Genomic DNA, 21414 nt, shown 5'->3' with positions numbered 1-21414 from the left:
ATGTGTGAAACAACTAAATCTGCGCGCGGTACACCTGTTCCCGCCAGTATAATCAGGTAATTGCCACCGGGAGTGTGCGAGGCGGGCTGTAGGGCCGCAGGTGTGGCTGGTTTCAGGTCATATTACTGAAGTATAACTGCGCACAGAACTACTGGAGACAAATAATAACAGGTTTATCCAAACACGCGGTTTATTACCGCTCTGTAGCTGCTGCCCGGCAGACCTCTCAGCCATGAATCCTTCCACCAGCAGAGAGGATGCAAGCCCACCAGGTAACAACATGCGGCCCATCCACTTGCCCACAGCAGGCGTACGAGCGCCAGGAGTCAGACATTTAAACTTTTACACCTTCTCCAAACGCACTCTTTCTTTTTCTTCCCTGCACATGTTAAAAGAATGAAAAGTGGACTCGCCTTTAGCTTTAACGCAGCTAAAACCTGATCACAAACATTCCTGAGAAGCAGTGCTGGCTGCCCTTTTGTGTCCTGACATCACTTTTACTTTTAAATACACGGTTCTTGTTTGTTTGCTAGTTTTCTGTAATGACTGTTTTATTGATGCTCTGCTTCCTTCTTTTCGCTTCACTCTTTGGGCTTTCACGCCGTTTTTCTAAAGCGTAAGCGGGCTACCAGGCTATGCGAGTAACCTCGGTGAGTTGTTGGTTTATTAACCTTAACAAGCGACTGATAAGCAGTAATTAATCTGCATTCGTCAACCATAAGAGTCTCTTTTTAAAACGTAAACTTTCGCTTCGTTATTTTGTTTCATATTATTATATATATATATATTTTATAAATATTATGTCTTTGAATTTGGGTAGGACGTTAAGCTAGTAAAGCTAAAGGGAAAAGGTATGAGTTTATCAATTATAGCAAAATTCTGTCACTGCTACTTATTTTTGTATTATGCTTTGACTCGGGATTTTGAAAAACTGAATTTATTAATCTCTATAAAAATGACTTTTTAATTGAGAGCATTTCCTAAATAAGGCACAACCTTTGGGGATGAGCAAGAGAAAATAAAGTTGTGGCTGAACGTTGAAACCACAGAATTATTACTAATGTGGCCCAATAATAACAATAATTGTGTGTGTGTGTGTGTGTGTGTGTATATATGTATATATATATATATATATATATATATATATATATATATATATATATATATATATATATATATATATATATATGCCTGTACGTTCAGCACTAAGGCCTCAGTGTGAACTTAGTGTTTGTGTATGAAACAATAGATGGTAGACAGAGAGACACACTCTTGTTGTGTGGAATATCACCTAACATATTAAAATGTTCATACTGATAATATTTATTAAAGGCAAGATGGAAACATTTTTCACAGAGTTCAGGTTTATTAGTTACTATTTTTGAGTTTTTTCCTCTTTTCTTTTTTTATGTCAGAGCACTACATGCCCCAGTCATCATTAGCAGCTGCAGCATCATCTTCATCAGCAGCAGGAGGAGGAGGAGGAGGTTTATATCTAAATGCCTACGAGGTCTCCTTTCCCCTGGAGGAGAATATAGAACGACCTCCTCCCTATCACCTGAACCAAGGCCAGCAGATGATGGATGGTATGTCACTGAAAATGTTTGTAATTCCCAAACAGTTGATGCTTTTGTTAAATTCTTTGACCAAAAACTAGAAAGAACAGCTTCAATCACATCCCGATTGTTTGATTTTAAACACATGGTGCTGGTTTATAGAAGCAAAACTACAAACATGTCACTGTCCAAAAACATTTCGACAAAACATGTATTTTTTGGCTTCCTGGTATAATACGTATTCATAAACTGTTAACTTGAGATATGTATGTATGTATTCATTCTTTCCCGTCTTTTCCCTCGTCTTCCTCCTCCTGCAGAGCCAGTGGTGCAGGAGCCTCCTCACTCTCAGTACAGCACCTTCATCCTGATCTCTAACCTGCGCGCTCACCTCTACGTCACTCTGGAGAAGAACGCCTGGCTGCAGAAGCGCATCGAGGAGCTCGAGGAGGAACGCAACTTCCTGCGCTGCCAGCTGGACCGCTTCATCGTCAGCATGAGGAGTCCTGAGGGTCAGGCTCGTTGACTCTCACCCCATTTAAAGTTTTCAGAAATAAAAAAAGCATTTGATTTTGTGTTTTCCCAATTATAGAGTGGAGCGGGGATGCCCAGCGTGGTGTGAAGATCCAGCCTGCCAGCTCTCCTTCCCCTCCGTCCCCCATGACCACCAGGTCCGGGATGACCCTCAAACGCATCCAGGGATCAGGATCTCGGAGCCGCCGCAACGCTGGTGAGGAAGATGCTGACACACGTATGTAAATGAATATGTTCTAAATGCTTAACTTTAAAGTAGAGAAGTCTTTTTGTCATGTTTTTGTTTTGTTGGGGTTTTTGTAGCTGTAACCAAGCAGGAGTTTCACGTGGAAGAAGACAAATACTACACCGAGGACGAGTATGTGGAGGAAGAAGAAGAAGAGGAGGAAGAGGAGGAAGATGTGGACTCTTCAGTAGAGAAGGGGATTAGGAAGAAGGGCAGAGGGCGGGTCAGTGGAGAGCCAAGGATGAAGATGAGGAGGGTCTTCAGGATCACACACGGGAGGGAACGACAGAGAGGTGAGAGTCATGTGACAGAAGACATGATGTAATATAACTATAATTCACATAAATCTTGTTTTGGTTCTGATGTGAAAAGTTTAAAAAACAAAAGTCGTGTTAAAATCCAGAACTCTGTTTTTAATCCCAAAAACATTTTTATCCAAACTCCCCCATGTTGTCAAATATACATAATATGGGCTCGACTTGCATTTCTAACCCCAGCTAAGAAGTCGTTATTAGAAACTCATCATTCTGAATCAGCAGGAAACAAAAACGCTACAACAACACTGTGCTGGAGCCTCAGCCTCCTGTCTATGACACACTTACTTCACTCAGCATTTTATGTTCCTTCCATCAGTTAAAGACCCAGACGGGGTTTTGATCCGTTACAAGAAGATCCTGTCCACCTACCAGCGGGTGAGGAGCATGTCCAGAGCCTTCCAGATCCACGGAGTCGACCGAAACACCATGGCCTCCACCTCCCCCATCGCCGAGCTGCTGCTGGTGGCTCCAGAGAAGGTGAGGACTCCTCTGATTTCCTGTTTTATTGAGCTGTTTTTTCAACTAAGTAATTTGAAGAAAAATAATAATAATTTGCGATCTGTATTGTATCTGTGAATTTCCACTATTTCTTTTTTAAAGTCTACATTTTAAGGAACTCCAATGATTCACTCTAAGTTTATCACACTTTCCAAGTAAAGCGCTTAGACTCAAGGAGACGTTTCTATTAAAGTTTCTAGTGTTGAAATAATTCTTTGCATGTAGGATTCTCTAAAAATAAGAAAACTTGATAGGAATAACTGCATAGAGCTTCTGTTTGCATATTATAAAACTGAAATTATTTTAGAATCCGTGAACAGTCCAACATTTCCTGCAGGTGTCAGAAGTCGGAGAGTTTGAGGCGTCGAAGGAGAAGCTGTTGGATTACGCCCGGAGGTGCTACAAGACGATGGATGACGAGACACACGCCAAAGTCCAGACCATGAAGAAGACTCACAAGCTGCTGCCCATCTCCTACAGGTTCAGAAACTGAGAGCGGAGCGAGGCGGGCAGCAGGACCAGCTGGTGGGAGCTTTCTGCACTTTGTTCTCATTTTTCTTAAAGTCAGAATATATAATAGGATGTGAGAAGATTAAATGCCAAATTACAGGGCATATTCTGATTTATTTATTTATTTATTTTCATTGAACTGCTTTATTTATGTTTTTGTTTGTTTTTCCTTGTGCAGCTATTACAGTTGAGAGTAGTTTTTTACTCCTCTGAGCTATGACAGTGTTTCACACTGAAGACTGAAGTACTTGTTTTTTGGGGGGTTTTTTTGTTTTTGTTTTTTTTTGCTTTACCCTAAAAATTAACTGAAGAATTAAAAAGAGAGAGCGCATATGTTGTTAATTATAATAACTCATCTCTGAGGTATTATAATTTTCTTGAGGGAACCGTCTGATTCATCAGTACCTGCAGATATTTTATAGAGCAGGTATAAGAGACAGAAGTTCGAGTAAATGTGCCTCAAAGTTTTGTTATATAAGAGAGAAATATTTATTATCTTTATTTTTGGCTTAGTGTTTGATTTTTCCTTTTGCACTGAAATGATGTACATGGATTTTTGATGTTTCATTAAAAAAAACTTTATTCATTGATGTGTTTCATACAAAAGTTGTTTAAGTTAAATGTGAAAGTATTAACGGTGATGTGAATTTTTTTCTTTTTTCAATTCTGATAACATAACATGTAAAATGCAATACTGTACAATAGATTAAATAACCTTAAATGTATTAATGTATTGTTTTCCTGACTCTGACTCATTTGATGTAATGAGGCTGACAAAGTGACAACGTGCTGAGCTCAGTGTTTACAAACAAAGTCATTAAGAGCTAAAGAAATCAAATTAGACTTAAATGTTTTGCTAAAAAGATGTTATCTAAAAAAAGAAAAATTAGACTTGCAGACTCTAGCGCCCTCCAGTGGAAGAATTTGGGGAATTAGTTCATTAATAAAGAGAAATTGTTATTAGGGATCAATGGGATCCAAAACATTTAATATTGATCCGGGCTCAAAACATAAAAATCTTTTCCCAGTTTTTTTTCATGTACATCTAAATGTATATATTACATATGGGTTTATTATAGGTCTATTTTATGCTCCACATCATTTGGGATTTGCTTGTAATTTTATTTATTTTATTTTTTCACTAATCTAATGATGAAACTGACCTCACAGCCCGTTGTTCACCAGTGGGCTAGTTTCAGTCATTATGCAAACTGAAGAAGGCTTGCTTTTTTTTTTTTTTTTTCCAAAATGACGCCTCTGACTGTAACTGCGTGTGTATAAGCGTGTAAAACCTGAAGATAGTCAGATTAACAGTATTTTTGTTTCTATCTGCCATTCTGCAATTCATCTCATCTAAACAATAACGTGGAGCACAGCGTGACGTGAAAAAAGGCACATACCTTTGACGTTACGTGACGAACTCTGTATTCCTCGTCCACACGTAAACGCAAAAAAGGAGTTTTTAAAAAAATCTGTTTTCGTTGATTCCAAACGCCGTTTACGTGTGGACGAAACAGCTGCGTTTTCAAAAATACCCGTGTAGGTGCGGACGTAGCGTAAAAGATTTAGTAGTTTATTTCATTACTACCTGTAATTTATTGCAGATTAGGCTACTTGTATTTGCTTAATTGTTTGCAAAATGTTTGAGGTGTGAAATAAACCGCAATGGAGCAAAATATGGGTGCGTGTGGTTGGAGGATGTGTTCGTGCGTGCGTGCGTGTGTTTAACATTTTTCTTGTAAAACAAAGGGGGCCTGGCAAAAAAAGTTTGGGAACCACTGCACTGATCTATGAGCCATTCAAGCATAAAAAGGCACCAAACTCAAGAAATAGTTCAGTTTTGTCTACACGCAAAGATCCCATTTTAAATTGTGTCTTAGACACTTTGTAACTTGCACCCTGTTGCAAAAACACACAATTTGTTCCCATTTCTTTACTTGAATCCTTCCAAAATGACAGCAAACATCCAGCAAAGACCTGAGAGATGCATCTGACTTTTCAGTTATGTCTACTGTTCACTAAAGAAATGGTCTCAGTGGAAAATGGCTGTCAGGAAGCCATTCTTAGCAAAGGAGGGGGAAAAAGGCTGAGGTATGCCAAATTACACAATAACTCGAATGCACATTAAAGGCAACTGGTCTAAAGTAGTGCTGAATCCAATTTTGAAGGTTTGGCTACAATTTGTTATCAATATTTGCAGGAGTACATGGGAGGTCACAGGAGAGTTGTGGCTATGGGCATCTGTACAACCTGGTGGAAGCTCTGTGATGGTTTGGAGCTTCATTTCAGCTGGTTTGTTGGAGATCCTATGAAAACAGGTGATATTGTAAAAACTGTGAAAGCAGCTGGGAACAGCTTCATTTTCAGCATGACAGCATGGCTCAAGACTTTTGCACAGTACTGTATGTAATAATGGCATTCATTAAATTGTTATTTGCAATATGCAAAGAGGTCTCAGTTTTTTGACTAAGCATTGACTAAGCGTTGAATTATGCAAAATATTCAAACTTGTACCCACTAAAATAAACAGCTTGTATACGTTTATATTTATGTATTTATCTATTATAAACTACTCTTTTAGTTTTTAGCAGAAAAACAACATTATAATAAACGTTTACTGTCATGGCGTTCAAAATAGAAAAATATAAAATAAATGACAACTGCACAAACTTCATTTCCCACAATACATTGCGGCACACAGGGGGTGCGTTTAGTGTCTGAGGGGGCGGGGGGAGGTCGTAAACTCAGTTTACCCTTTAACCTTTCTGAGCGGGCCAATCAGAGCGGGAGCTACGCTGGAAGTAGTAAAACCAGCCTGTTTGGACTGACAACCGGTTTCACCGAATAGAAGCGCGGGAGCCGCCTTCGGTGCCCAATCACAGTCGAGCTAGGCGGAACTCTTGTCCAACAGGGCATCGGAGGAGGAGGTGTTCCTGGTAGCCATCTTGGATGTGCGGAGTGATTGTTTAGCGAGAAGAATTGACATTTTTTTTTAAAGGAAATAACCCTTCGTGGTGAATCGCTGAAGATTTAGCGGAGTGTGGCGACTGAGGAAAGCACTCGCACCTCGGAAAAATCCAGGTAAAGTGACGGTCGAGCCAGAAGTGATGAATTTGTGTGCCTTCCCCCTATTTTCTCTCTCCCCCCTCTCCAAATTGTGTCTCCCACATCAAATAGCGCAGCCAGTGGGAAGCTGCAGCTCTCGGTACTGCCAACAACTTCAAGTGTGCGCGTTTGCATTAGAGTCGGAACTTCCTCTGCCGAGCCGCGGTGTGTAACGCGAAGTTGAGTTTGTTTTGAAGTGTATGTGCTGGGCTGGAGCTGCTCTCAGAGTAATGATGCCCGCATTGTTTGTAAACATCCCGGGCTAACAAATACTACTCCCCGGTGCACAAACGCCACCTGGGTGTCTGCTCAAAGCCTCTCAAAGAGCAGCCCGGCTGTCAGACACGGTCATAAAAGGCTAGGCGTCCTCTGTTGGTCCAAACTTAGTTCAGTGTGGACAGGAAGGGGCTGTCTCCAGATGTGTGCAGATGTGTGTAAAACTAATGCTGGAGCTTATTTGACAGTGTTTCTTTATTGTAGTTCTGTTATTCAGACTAGGACTCAGTTACTAAACAGTGAGGCTCTTTTAAGTCGGAGTCCAGGTTTCCCGCAAAAGTTTTGATCCCAGAAACCGAGTAGAGGACAAAGAGTTAGCAAATAAGTACACACAGCTGGGAGTTTAGTTAGCTAAGGTGGTTTAATGTGAGATTACCTTTAGCAAGCATACAAAGTTCAACAGCACCACAAAGGCTTCAATCACCTATTAATCCCAAACCCTGAAAGTTGAACTTCCTACATAACTTGTCATCACAGAAATAGAATACAATTTTATTTATGCTGCACCTTTAAAAAAAACACAGTTTACAGAATGCTTTGGCAGACATACAGAAGTGGAATGATCAAAGTGTAGATTAAACTAAAAATAGGCAGCATACATAATAAACAAAACAAGGGAAAGCTGATAACCAGAAGACAAAGTCATAAATCACACAAGTGTTTTTTAACTTGTTTTTTTGGCCATTTCATAGGCAATAATGTACTTTACGCAGGGGGGGGGGGGGGGGGGGGGGGTCTCTTTTTGAGGGGGTAGCAAAATTTGTCTTATGCAGGAAAACCCTGGCTTTACATGCCGGAGTCACCTGGAGTCCTTTTTTAAAATTTTTGTTTATACAGTGACAAGCGTTTGGCAGTTTCTCAAAGAGGTTTCATCCACCTCCAATGGAAATTCCCTTCTTCCAGTGCTGCAACAAAATGATTTTATTTTTTAACCGCTTGGTTCATTTGTTTTGCAGCTCGTAAAGCATATCACACATTTTTTTGTTTTTAAATCAGTGGTTCAAATAAGGTACTGTGTGTACCAGTCATGATTAAAGCTAAAGGCCTTCTTCACATAAAATGGCCTTTGGGTCCACACATGGATAATAAACCCTCTGGAGAAATACTTTTTTTCCACTCTGGAAGTTTATCGGGATGTAAAAGGTGATGACAGTGCCGTTTGTTTTTTTTCTTGGCATTTACCTCTATGTGCCTTGTATCACTCGGCATCTAAACTCAAAAACTAAAGGTGTGCAAATCTCTGACAGTCTCACTTTAGCCACAGGACAGGAACATAAAATAAAATTGTATAGGACATGTGCTCCATGCCTTGAATGAGTGAACAATGATGAAACAAAGTGTGGCCTTTGTGAATCCATAGATTTCTCCCTTGTAACTGGGGATCAGTACATCTGTAGTAAACCTATGCTGCAGAGACCTCTATAACCTATATGTGCACCTACTTAGAAACATAATTACATATCATGTTGACACAGCCCACAGCTACTGTAATTGGCCTGTTCAGTACCTTGGACTCCTCCTTTGCATTTCAGCTACTTTTGTGTTGCAGTTTTTAAATAAATCGGCGAGATTATAATAATCATAGCCTCAATGTAAGGACTCTCAGATGTCAGCAGTTTCAGGAGGGAGGGATGTGAGGGAATGTACAAAGAAGTTGAAAAAGTTGAGGGTCAAATATGTTTGCCTGTAGAAAAAAAACCCATCACAAAAGTCCCAGCATTTTTTTCTATCAAGGCTGGCACTGCATCTAAAATACCAGGACACAACCACAAGGTAATTAACGTGTAATGCACCACATACAAGCATGAATGCCTGCAGGCGCGTCAGCATAGGTTATGTTATAGGCTGTCATTGCAGAAGGTTAAAACAGCTGTAAGAAGTCTTCTGTCATCATGTGGTAACCATAGACAGCCATCTTTAAAAACATTTTACAAGCGCTATACAAATACAGGCCATTTACCATTACCATGTTTTTTTACATTTTCCAGATATCCAAATATTGACTGCAAAGTTTTTATGTTTTGTACTGCAAATGTAATAATGTACCAAATACTGGTGGTCAGTCTTGGTTGTTAATTATCTGTATCGTCCATGAAAAAGTCATGTCAGTTGATTACTAATGTGTCCTTTGAGACAATAAATAGTGATATTGGCTGCCTCTTCAATGAGTTCCTCATCCCGTGGATGGACTTGGACTGCAGCTGGTAGCGTTTGATCGTGTTCTGCTCTATAGCCTCTGTGAGCTCAGAGTAGGAGCACCAGTTGTTCACTTGCTTCGGGTTCTGATTAGCGATGCTTCAGCTTGCGGTGGATCTCCAGATTAGTAGAACGATCACCAGTTGGTGGGGTTGGAGTTAGGGATGGGCCGACTGGGTATTGATTTGATCCTGACTATAACAGCTGGATCTGATGTCAGTGATGGCTGATGCATTCACTTCAGTTCTGTGTGGTTCTGTATTTACTTCAGTGCATGACAGTAGCTGCTAGTGACAGAGCTTACGTAGCATGGAGGAGGCTAACAAAGCAGCAGCAGCAGTTCGGTGGTGTTTCATGGCTGGTACACCGCAGCTTTTCTTTGTATGTTTGCAAAACCTTTTTTATTTAACTGCAGACTGTGGTTAAAGTAAGCTGATGTGACTGAAAAGTTCAGCTGAGTTGATGCATTGGCTTCAATCTTTCACTCTTATGTTTGGTCATTATATCATGTTGAAACTAGAGTGATGTTGGTTTGGTTTCACAATGGTTAGAAAGCTTTTATTACACGTAGGGTAACATAAAGCGGCTCAACTCAATTAGAATTTTTTCACTTCAGCTGTTGTCTTGAACAAAAAGAATGACTTGCAGTCTCTTCCTCTGAGATGGAGCTTATTAATATAACTCTGCTACTGGATCAGTACCCTGTATCAGCAGATAGCCACAGGCAAGGTGTTTGAAGCCTACTGAAAATGGAAAAAGGTAGGCTGCATGCATTTTTACCATGCAATGCTACTGCGAGGGAACATTTGCTAATCATCATTAACCAAAGAGTTAGAAGAATGCATGCTACCTACCTGACAGAACAGTAAAAGGTGTCAGATGGTACTCCACAAACAGAAACATGCAAAGAGAAAAAAATCTTGTGTGGTGCACCTTTAAAAAGTAAATTGAAACAAGATCCAATGCAAAGGAGCCATTTTTGTTTTTGATTGTGATTAAATGTTCATCTCCTCCTAATTTGCATTTTAAGAACAGGGGTCAAACCTGCTTGCATCACTTCTTGTCTCGGACACACTTCCTGCAACACAAATAAAAATGTAAATGTTTTTTCTGTAGCTCTTAGTTTCACTCAGCTTATGTGTCAAAAGAGCATCACAAGCAGTAGCGGTGCCGGCGTCGTCACATATGCCTTTCTTTAATGGCCCGTGTCTGAACCTGACAAGTGGCGTGCTGCTAGTTTGCGCCTTAAAGCTGACACAGCATCTTCTCAGCCTCACCTCAGGCTGCTCATTAATAACATGTCTGCACCGCCTGTCCTTACTTGACTTTGTTAAGTGTACTTTGGTCGCTTTCTGAGGCATGAGGATCATCTTCTCAATTTGATGGGTGTCCAATCAACGAAGCAGCTCTTATGTCTTTGAAGTTAGAATTGAAATATTTCAGGATCTATATTCATCTGTGTGTGGCTTTTTTCGATTATGCTGCTTATCATAAGGTTTTGGCTTCTTAACCTGCTAGAAAATAGAAAAGAAATTTATTTGTTTTCTGTTTCACTCCAAGTCTAAACATTTATTATCATAATTATAACATTTTTGGCTCTTGGAGTTTGACTCACTGTGTTACCTTAGTGCTTAAATGGTTCCAATATCTCAGACTTACAGTTGTCTATCGATTGGCTTATAATAATTAATTAATAAATCCAGAAAATTTACTATCAGCATTGAAGACATTATTGTTCTCGCTGGCTGCTTTTAAAATCGAGGGAAAACTTGAGCAGCCCGGTTTTACATAAAGTAAGTTAAACTTCAGTGATGTCAGTCCGTCCAATTAGGAAGCATAAACCACCAGGAATCCATTTCAGCTGCTTTAGTACAAATCTAAGTGACAACAGGTGCACTGGGGCATCAACATCAAGACGACCCCCAAAAAGGGAATGGTTTAAGCAGGTGTTGATGGCAGACCATTGCTCTCTGCTTAGCCCTCCCAACTTTTAAGGGTTTTTGTTCCTGCTGGTAGCATGAGGCAGTAACTGCAACCATTCAGGTGTGTGCAGGTTGTCCAGCTCCTCCAGCGAGACACGGCATCACAGGAAGCTTTGCTGTGTCTGATGTTCCCGTGTTGGTGCTATATAACATGGACTATATTTGTCCAGGTTTAACATTGCAAATGATCAATCATATTGCTATAATGTCATAGTTTTGAGATGTGGAAAAATAATCTGCTAGTGTCCACAAAAGTCAGAGAAAGCAGGCATTTAGGTTTAAATTGTGTTTGTAGTTACAGTTATGGAGTTGCGGTTTGGTATGTGGTGTGATGGTGCAAAACTATGACATCACAACAATGAGCTCGGTCACTGGCAGTGTTGAACCTGGGACATTAGTTTTGGCGATCTGGGAACAGTACCAGCACGGGGATATCCGACCGTGTGGAGATGCCAGGAGAAGTTACATGAGGAGAGCTCATGGACAGGACCGTTGGTTGTTTTGCAGGGACAAAAATAAATCTGCATAATGATAAATCATTGAACACAGAGCCATCTAATGAAACTGTTATGTAAACACTGGCCACTGGTGCTGGTGAATCCCTAACAAAAAACAGCATTGTTTCGGTAGTGACCATGAGGCTGACCTGTTGTGCGATCAGTAATGATGAATAATAGCACATAATGCTCGTCCTTCATCGACAGATTGGGTATCAAATCTGAACTTCTGCAGCTGATTAAGTGCTCCTCTGGCTTGTGCCAATTTGCAGTCAAATTAGTTCTCGCTGATTGCATTTTCCCCCTGCCGATATTAACAAACAATGATGGTGATGATTGCTTTAATGAGCTTAAAGAAACTCGCTCACTGTTCACTCACTTGTGAATGTATATAAATGCCTTTAATTACTGACAGTTGACTTAATGACTTTGTCATATATAAACCCTTAAAGCAAACTTAATTGTTAGTGTATGTAACCAGAGAGAGGCACTGAGATGATGTTCTTAATCAGACCTCTGTTCCTGCATTATGCTTTGAGTTGCTTTTAGTGTTTTAGTGCAGCTGTAGTCAAAACAGGTTCTCACACAATATTATGTTATCAAGGGGCAGAAGTAGAGTTAAATTACGATTCCACAGCATGAATAAAACATCAGTACTGGGCTGATTAAGATTGTATTTATCTGACAGAAAGAAAAATAAATTCATAAAAACAAATGTGCAGTAATTACATTGTATTGGCATTTCAAGTAAGTGCGATCCACCTGGAGGCATTGAGATCATTTATCTGCAGTCAGTTGTATCTCGAATCACCTGGAACCCTAAATGACCTTCCATAGTACTATGACAGTATGAAATTACAAAATACCTTAATGCCAGGTTTATATTTACAGTAAACTGTCTCTGAAGGCCTGCAGCTGGTATTATATTTATTCTTGTGCTGACTGATGAGCTCTACTTTCCAAACATTTTTATCTACACAGGCCACCTGCAACTGTAACTGCAAGTACTTTAGGGCTGCTCGGTTATGGCAAAAGTCCACATCTTATGGTTTAGTTTTTCCAGTAATTGTAATCTGTATTATTTATTTAGTTAGTTAATTTAATTTATTTCAGAGGTGGAGGCGGTGGGGACTGGATGATCCGCTGTTTACAGCATTGCTGTGAAGGCAATGGGTGCCTTTGGTTCATAATATAAGATAAAACGAGAGCTTTGTAGCAACCGTTCATTATAAAACTAATTGTTTTATCAAACTGTGATTGAAATTAGGCTCTTATTATTGGAAATATTAGATTTTTGTTTTAATCGCTGTATGTTTTAATGAAGTCGTCATCAGTTGAGTTTAAGAAGAAGAAATGTGAGGAATGACTTTGGTGTCTCTCTGCTATGAAAACCTTGGAGGCCACGTGCTCAAAGCAAGCTTTTGATGAAGCCACTTATATTCATAAACGGCTTTTCCGCCATACCTGTCGTACCTGCTCACCTCTATCTGATCTGCTCAGCGCAGCAGTGTTAGGTATCACTGCTGAGTCAGATTGTATCAAAAGGTCTGCCCTGGAATGGCGGCTGTCAACTTTGTTGTTGCTTTTTTTGATTTTCAGCTGCAGAAAAGTGGCGGGAATTCAGTGTGCTGCCAACAAAAACACAGTTTTTCAGCAGGGCAACAAAAGAAGAAAGAGAACCACAATTTACAGTAAAGTCACAAACTATTACAAACATACAAAGAGAAGCTGTTGGCATCACAGGTGTGAAATACCTCGAGACTGCCGACACTTTGCTTGCAGCTTCCTCCGTGCTCCTTTTGCTCTCGTGCTAACAACTGGTGCACTGCTGCTGACACATGGTGAGGCAAACGCAGAGCAACATAGAACTGAATTGAATAGATTAGCACATTTTTACTGATACTCAATCCAGCTTTTTGAGTCAGGATTGGAGTGATGCTTCCCAGCTGGAGACCTGTACAGTAGTCATAATTACAACAGCATAGAGCCAGAGCCATATGTAAGTAAACACCTCAGTCACTGGGTGAGACACCCTCAGAAATCACAAACAAAGGCACTGGGAACTTTTAATGATCCTTCCACCCACAGAAACATTTCGACTTTTGCTTCCTTTAAAGAAGCTTCCTCACCAAAGGTTCTCACTGGAGAACCAAACTGAGTTTTAGAAGCTAATGAGGACAGTTGTGTCCACATTTCTCCCTCTGTCCTCAATCCATCCATCTTTCCACAAGTCATCATCGCTCTGCATCCTGTTTCCTTTCATTTTTATATTCTTAGTCTTTCTCTGTGACACCTATCCTGGGATTTATTAATGCAGACTCCTGTTTTTTTTCCCTGCAGTGAAAGAAGGCATGAAGACATCATCCTAGTCATCAGTCATGGCCGATAAAAGGAAACTCCAAGGTGAGATTTCTGCCTGAGTGTGTGTGTGCATGCATGTGCATGTGTAAAAGGGCATTAGTGAGATGATCAGGTGCCAGGTGGATTAGGTTAACCACAAATTACAATAAAGATCTCATTTGATCTCAATGAAGAGTTTGTGTTATGTGTGTTGCTGTTGGAAAGTCCCCTGATGTTTTGTCTGTGATAAACTCCGCCCATGTGTCACTCTGACCGGAAAAAGATAAATAGTGCACGAGCACACCTATACCTGCTTCGTTGGCAAGCAGTTTGTTTTGCGACCAAAAGTGGAAAATTTTCTTTGGTTTATTTCCTTAATTACGTCACAGTGCTTGTTTAAAAGAGAGCCAGGGCTTGTAAACAAAAGTCACATGTGTTCACAAGCAGCTTGTTTGTGGAGTTACGTAAGTGTTCATCCTGCCAGGTTAGAAATGTTTGGCTTCACATGCAAGCTAAAACAAATCTGGTTTTGGTTTTCTAACTTTAACTAAAGCATGGGAGATTTGCCTGCTTTGTTCTGTGTCAAATAAAAGCACAGAAGAAAGTACGGGAGCATCAGATGATTGGTTTAATGTGCACAGGGCTCGCAAAATTTCAAAATCCCTGGTAGCCCTTTGGGCAGACACTCTTCAGTTTTTGATAGCCCAAAATAAATTTAAGTAGCCTGAAAAAAAACAGAGGACAATTTTTTGATGGATGTTTTGTTTTGTAATAAAACATCGTTTAAAAAAATAGTTAAAACACAAATTACAACAACTGTATAAAAATTATAATCATCAACTCAAATATTTGGTTCTAATTGAACAGAAATTTCTGTGAACTTGTAAGAACTGTGTAGAACATGAATTAGTCTGTGCCTGAATCTGAAATTTCCACTGAAGTCACGGGTAAGAGGTAAGTGGAACCAAGATCTAGGCCATTTGCTTTGTGTGCAAAGACTACTACATTTTGCCAAAGTTTGTCATTTTAGCTTCTTTCTGTTTCTTTAGTCTGGAGTCAGACTGGATTCTTTCCTGCCCTCCAGTAAAATTACCTACATAGCTCATTCTCCTCTCAGGTGCTTTTTATGTGTTTGCCTGCTTAAATCAGACGGCCTGACAGTTTCAGATTGCCCTCCACTGTACATCAGAACTAACCACTTTACAAAGTCGGGTCTCTTTGAAGTGTGAATGCACATTTTCTGTTGAGTTTGTGCAATCCGAACATGGATTCCAAACATAACTTGATGATAAGGACAGAAAACCTTCAAGCACATTGATATCGATCTTCTTAAATAGGGTTTCACTCTGCTTTACTTTATTTTCTCTTATATATGTACCACTACGTTGATAGGTACCGTATTTCCCGGACTACAGAGCGCACCTGTATATTAGCCGCACAAGCTAAAATCAGGGGAAAATCCTGTTTTGTACATACATTAGCCGCACCTGACTAAAAGCCGCAGGTGTTTCAATGTTGACTTATCATATGTAAGAGAATATGCACAAAGGGAATTGTCAGGAAAGAGATGGCTGTTTGGAGACACACGCCTTTTATTAATTATTTTGAAAAACAAGTTATGGGTACATATTTGCATAACTTTTTAGGTATATGTACAAGTAGCGGTAATTACAAGTACGAAACATGTACTGTGCTTCATAAATGAGTAACAAATGTAGTACATAACAATAACCTACAGCACACCAGAAAAATAGATTCGGACTACCTTTTCGGCTCAGGTGCAGCGACACGGCTTTAACAAGAAGAAAAGTCAGTCATTCACCACCATCTTCCCCAGTGTCGGATATGAACAGGCTCAGGATGGCTTCGTCATCCACTCTCAGCTCCTTTCCTTCGTTGTCACTTTCAAAACCAAAGAAATCCTCGTTGTCAGTGTCAGAGTCGAACACCCTCTGAAGGGCCGTGGCGGTGTCCTCCTCTCCATCATGCAGCAGTCCAGCCCTTTGAAATCCGTTGGTGATCATGGATGTTTTCACACTTTTCCACGCTGTCAGAATCCACCGGTGGAGTTGGGCATAACTTGCTTTTCGCAAGTTTATGGCCGCTTGTCATCCACGCCTCCCGCTGAACGTGTAGCGCTACTTTGAAGTTTGTTTTTCGCGCTACTTGTACGGCACTATGTTGCCTGGCGGATGGACATGTGACCAACATACTACTCTTGAACCCCGATGTGTGGGTTAGGGTTAGGGTTAGGGTTAGGCAAAAATCTGCACATAAGATAAAAAGGTAATATTTTGATCTGTGAGTTATCCAGATCTACTCAAGAGGAGTTCGTGGGTAAGAAACAGAGTCACTGGGTAAAAATTCAAATGATTTTTGATGTGAGTTACCAACACTTCTTTTTAAATAAAATCAAACTAGATGGTGCTTAGCTTTTTGGTGTTAGTTCAGTGTGCCAAAAAATTAATATGAGAAACTCACGACCCAGTTACTCAGAAAACAAAACCTGTTGTGAGCAGTTTCATGTAGGAACTGTTCTCTACCTGCTGTCTCTGTCTATTAGATGTAACAGAATGGGCAGGATAGGATAAAAAGATCCTTAGTGGATCATTTTATAAAGCTGCTGAGGTTTCTCACAGTTAATTCGGCCTGTACAAGTTTGTCTTGGGCAGAGCTAAAATTTAAAAAGACAGTTCAAAATTACATTTATGCACATTATTACTTTGCAGGAGGAAGTATGTATCCATCAGCGATGAGATTTTGCCAAGGTCTAAACACTGATAGCGTGAACTGCTATGTAAGCTTGTTGTCAGGCAGCTTTTTATTTTGGCGACTGCAGGTAGAAGAAGGTTCCTACATGAAACTTGTGGAGTTTTCTGAATAACCAGGTCATGATGATTTATTTTCACCTCAAAGGTTTTGTTTTGTTTTTTTTAAAGCTAAGTGCCATCCATTTTGATTCTATTCAAAGGAAGGCAGGCATTTCTACAGCTGATATATTCAAAGCTTGGTAACTCGCATCCAAGTAATTTGAATGGATAAATTACAATACAAGCCAGAGGGAAGATATGTAAATTTGATTTTGGGGTGAACGGTGTTGTTTTAAAAGTTCCACATCCTTCCTGACTGCATATGTTATCTATTTTTACCTCCACCAGGAAGGTTGTGTGGAAGGTTTGTTATTTGAATAAATAAAAATAACAAATTTTGTGAATTTTTATGTATTTAAGATTTGGATCTGGAGTCAGAAATCCATTTTGCATCAAATCTTCGTAAATAACCATAGAAACTGAAATAAGGCATCATTGGCTGACTGACTGACATCACTGACTTTGGTGTGCAAGGAAATTTTCAGGCTTGATGTTGACATGCAGGGTCAAAGTGCTGTCGTTAAATTTTTGAGTGAACTGTGTATACACACAGTATAATCATTTTTATTTCCCTCATAAATTTTTCTGTCTCTTTGCATTTCCTGTTTTGGTTTAGTGAAAATGTTTCTACCTGTTTTTGTGCACAGGGTGACATTGCATCCGTGCACGCCGGCAGACATCTGTGCAAAAGTCTGCTCACTGCTGACACACTTTCACAGAAACTAGAGCATGTGTCAAGCTCTTTGTTCTATACTTTTATTTTGAAAATTTAAACAAGTACTACCACACTCACAGCTCTTGGATGATAATGCTGGGATAAAATTCTGACACTCACCACAACAAGTCTTGTAACCTGAACCCAGACCTTTGTGTGAATACCAAAAAACCTCGAGGCTTTTTTCTCCCTCCCGTCGATGTCTTTAACTTTGATGGGTTTCTCCAGCCGACGCTTGTCGCCGCAGGCTAAAAAACACTTTTTTGACAGGATTCAGCATCACTCATCCTATCACATGATATTCCCGTGAGTTCTCCGGTTGAACAGCTGTCACATTAAAAACAAAAACCCATATACGTATCCCCCTAAAATGTTGTCATGAGTAAAAAAAGATCAAGCTCCAGCACGGCCCCGGCTCTGTCAAATTGTAATGTATTATTACAGAGGAGGTAGACTTTCATCTAAAAATAACACAGCCACGGCAGTATCTTAACATCAAGGCTGTTTAAGGCCAGGCTCAAGCTGGAGTTTGTTCACACAACTTGGCTACAGCAGCGGGTTTCTCTCGACCTCACTGGTTGCTGCTTATTTCCTCATCACTCCTGTTATCTTCATTAGCAAACACACAGTGGATCAAATAAAAGTCTGATGTATTTAAGAGATTAGAAATACAAGGGTATGAAATCAAAATGTTACTTTCGTACTATGAAAATATGTCAAAATTATGGAATTTTGACTCATTTCTCAGGCAGTTACGGCTACAATGTCAGTCTGGTATAAAAATGTAGGAGAAAGGAGACCTGTCATAGTTTTCTCTTGTGACTTATCAGAAAACAGATCAAACACCCAGGGTACCAGTGCTTATTTCTGTTACTCTGCATCATAGACATTAAATTAGTGCAGTTGTTGTTTATTTAGTTCAGGGTGGTGGGTGTGCCTGAGCCTTTTCCAGCTGTCGTAGGGCGAGAGGTGGGGTGGACCCAGCACAGAGCTCCATTCATATCCTGGGTATACATGCAGCCATGCTAATGGAAATCTGCTATTTTCCATAATATTGATATGTCCCAAGCTGGTTATAGTAAAAGATCCTGCTAAACAAAAATGTGATTGTAGCATTTGGAGTTAGTGTAAACATATTTTTAGCTTGCAAAATTTCACACTGATATGCCCTGTATTTATGGGCTTATGAAGGATCAAAAACACGAGGGAGAATAGGAGGAAGGTACTTTCGGTGGCTCCCTGGATGTTTGATTTGGCGGTGCTGGGTGCTTTCTCTCAAGCGACCACTCATGTGAATCTGGGCTTGGGACTGGACAAATTTCACCTCCATTCTTATGTATTTTGGGTCTATAACTCTGAAAATACCATGAAGGTAAAAAGTTAAAGTTGCAAGCTGGCTCCTAGAGACTCCAAGTCATCACCCTTGCTCGTGAAATCTCATTTTCTTTCTTAAAGCTGAGCATTTTCCATCTCTGCCCTGGGTTTTAGAAATCAGATGTCACAGTTGACGGGCAGAAAAAATGAGGATGCTACACACTCATGCAGTAGTAACCTATCAAGGTTACATGCCCAGTGCATAACCTGCTTTATCATCTGCCTTATGTGGGATTTACAGTCGCCCTGTTTTGCAGATCTATGCAAAGAATTTAACCGACACAGAGAGTACCGAGATCAAACACTGTCCATAAAACATGGTTGTCACTGTCATGTCATCCGCTGGTTTCTGTACTCTGCATTTTGAGGCTGTGTACAAACTACCGCTTTACCAAATGAGCATCATGGTGTGTTCATGGTGCTGCTGGAAATACATGTGAAACATGACAAGTTGGGAATGTCTGTTTAGGAGGTGTGGTGGTTTTTGGCAGACCTTTTTCCCTCACTTCACATGTGCATGCATTTTAGTACAGTCTGTGAACTAGTCACACCCTTTATCTGCTGATTTTTGTTTCTGGAAACAAATTTTCCCATCCTTATTTTTGTTTTCCTGAACACAGCTGTTTGTCTGGCTGGTGTCATGTGTACACTAAATGAATATTTTCCACTTTTAAATGGGAAAAAGTGAATATTGGGGCTGGAGGCTGAAGGGGTTGGTGGTGGTGTGAAGAATCTCACCACTCATACCAGCGACCACAGTTTGAGTCTCTCACGGGACCAGATTCTACACTTGGCCTGTGATATTTTATGTTGTTGTTGAAACTTTAAAAACATAAATGGTTAGGTTCAGAAAATATGTAATAGTATTTAAAATTCTACTATGAGACTGGGGTGTACACATTTATGATGATCTTGATTTTCCCTGACCAAGTAAACCATGACATAAAGCTGTAATTGGATGAGATACGGGTGAGCATATCATGATTTTCCACTCCAGGACTTACATTGACATTCCTCTGCGGTATGTAAAAAGCAGAATGACTAGGCTGATGTGGTCCAGGTCAGAAATGTTAAAATTAGACTGCAAGCATTTTCCTGTTTACATTTGATAGCCACGAGCTAATCCATGCGACCACAGAAGGGAGACGTAAATCTGTTGAGCCTAAATCTAGACGTGTTTGTCTCTTTCTGTCACTCCCTAATCGCTTCTGACTCTTTAAACATCCACCACACGCTATTCATGGAGCTGCATTTCTAAGATATTGGGAATTAGCTGCTGTATATGTGCCACCACTTGCTCAGGAGCATAATGTGCCTTTTACAATATGCATATTTCATGAGATGCCAGCCACAGTTTTAAGTGCCTTGTTGTTATATGGTGCATTTATCGCTTCTCTTTGTGCCCGACACAAAAACAGCCCTCCAGTGGCCTGTTTTTAAGCTGGAGCCACTTTGCTGAGCAGAACGCCTCAAACCTGGAAGCAGGAATATATTGATGGTAGAAAAAACTCTGGTTTTAATCAAATAACCAGTACAGCTAGAGCTATGATCGGCAGCGTCAGTGCTCATATACTAAATAATTTCCCAAACATGACATTTCTTTTTATTATTCTGTGCTAATGACTACATCTCATACATGTTTAAACACAAGTCAGTTTAACTAAAAAAAGAGGTCAGTGATGCTCTGACGTGATGAATCCGTTATTATTTATACTCTGTTCTTCCCACCTCTTATGAAATGACTTTGATGAGGAAGTCATGTGTTCTGGCTTTGACCTGCTTATACAGCTTCTTTGAATTAGAATGGAGACACATGTCTAATATGCTTTATATGAACTTTTTGCTCATTTTTGGTTTCCTCCAGGTGAAATAGATCGATGTCTGAAAAAAGTAGCGGAGGGAGTGGAGCAGTTTGAGGATATTTGGCAAAAGGTAAGAAACAATCATATTATTGGGACTGCAACTTTCTGTTTTTTCATTTTGACTCAAAGATATCCTGCAATGGAGTCATGGTAGGGATGAGAGGGATAATTGCATTTTAATGCTGCAGTCAGTTGGTGTTGTGGCACAGTGATTGTCTGGGTTTATGCTTTACTTTCATATGAAGAGGAGCTAAAGTGAAAATCTAACAGTAAGACGCATTAAACAACTTAGCTGCTATAACTTTGTCTGTAAATCGAGTTGCCACTTAAAAGAGAAGGCTGATATTATTGCATGTCATAGACTGTATCTAATAAATATAGAGGTGACAGCTGTGACATCACCTACTAGTTTTGTACTCTGCATTTGGAAGCTTTCGTTATAGCATGTTGGATGCTGCCATGCTGGTTCTTGAAGCATGTGTGACCATATTTGAGTGAGAGGGTGGTGTGCTAAGTTATCAGCAGGTTAGCAACATGCATTTCTATGTTACACAGC

The 21414-nt window shown here is 40.0% G+C and overlaps 2 protein-coding genes across 3 annotated transcripts in view; both read left to right on the top strand.

The window, feature by feature from the left end:
- The first annotated feature begins 21 nt into the window (after positions 1 to 21).
- On the top strand, positions 22 to 4366 carry LOC113015188 (coiled-coil domain-containing protein 106-like). 2 transcript variants are annotated; one of them, XM_026157136.1, is made up of 7 exons: positions 22 to 272; positions 1416 to 1586; positions 1877 to 2068; positions 2149 to 2307; positions 2394 to 2609; positions 2950 to 3110; positions 3469 to 4366. In XM_026157136.1, exons 1-7 carry the CDS (start codon positions 233 to 235, stop codon positions 3622 to 3624), a joined length of 1095 nt encoding a protein of 364 aa, XP_026012921.1. In that variant the 5' UTR covers positions 22 to 232; the 3' UTR covers positions 3625 to 4366. The 2 variants fall into 2 exon arrangements, with proteins under 2 accessions (XP_026012921.1, XP_026012922.1); XM_026157137.1 differs by having other exon boundaries at positions 23 to 272; positions 2149 to 2286.
- A 2200-nt stretch (positions 4367 to 6566) lies between these two features.
- The window catches only part of LOC113015167 (CCR4-NOT transcription complex subunit 3-like), a 39975-nt gene continuing 25127 nt past the window's right edge, over positions 6567 to 21414 (top strand). Inside the window, exons 1-3 of the mRNA XM_026157102.1 lie at positions 6567 to 6722; positions 14038 to 14100; positions 20861 to 20928. Of these exons, the coding sequence (XP_026012887.1) occupies positions 14076 to 14100; positions 20861 to 20928 (93 nt within the window). The 5' untranslated portion in view covers positions 6567 to 6722; positions 14038 to 14075. The remainder of the gene's footprint in view (positions 6723 to 14037; positions 14101 to 20860; positions 20929 to 21414) is intronic.

The sequence above is a fragment of the Astatotilapia calliptera genome, chromosome 22, assembly GCF_900246225.1.
Source record: "Astatotilapia calliptera chromosome 22, fAstCal1.2, whole genome shotgun sequence".
NCBI classification, from domain to species: Eukaryota; Metazoa; Chordata; class Actinopteri; order Cichliformes; family Cichlidae; genus Astatotilapia; species Astatotilapia calliptera.
This window is presented reverse-complemented; position numbering and strand designations above follow the sequence as displayed.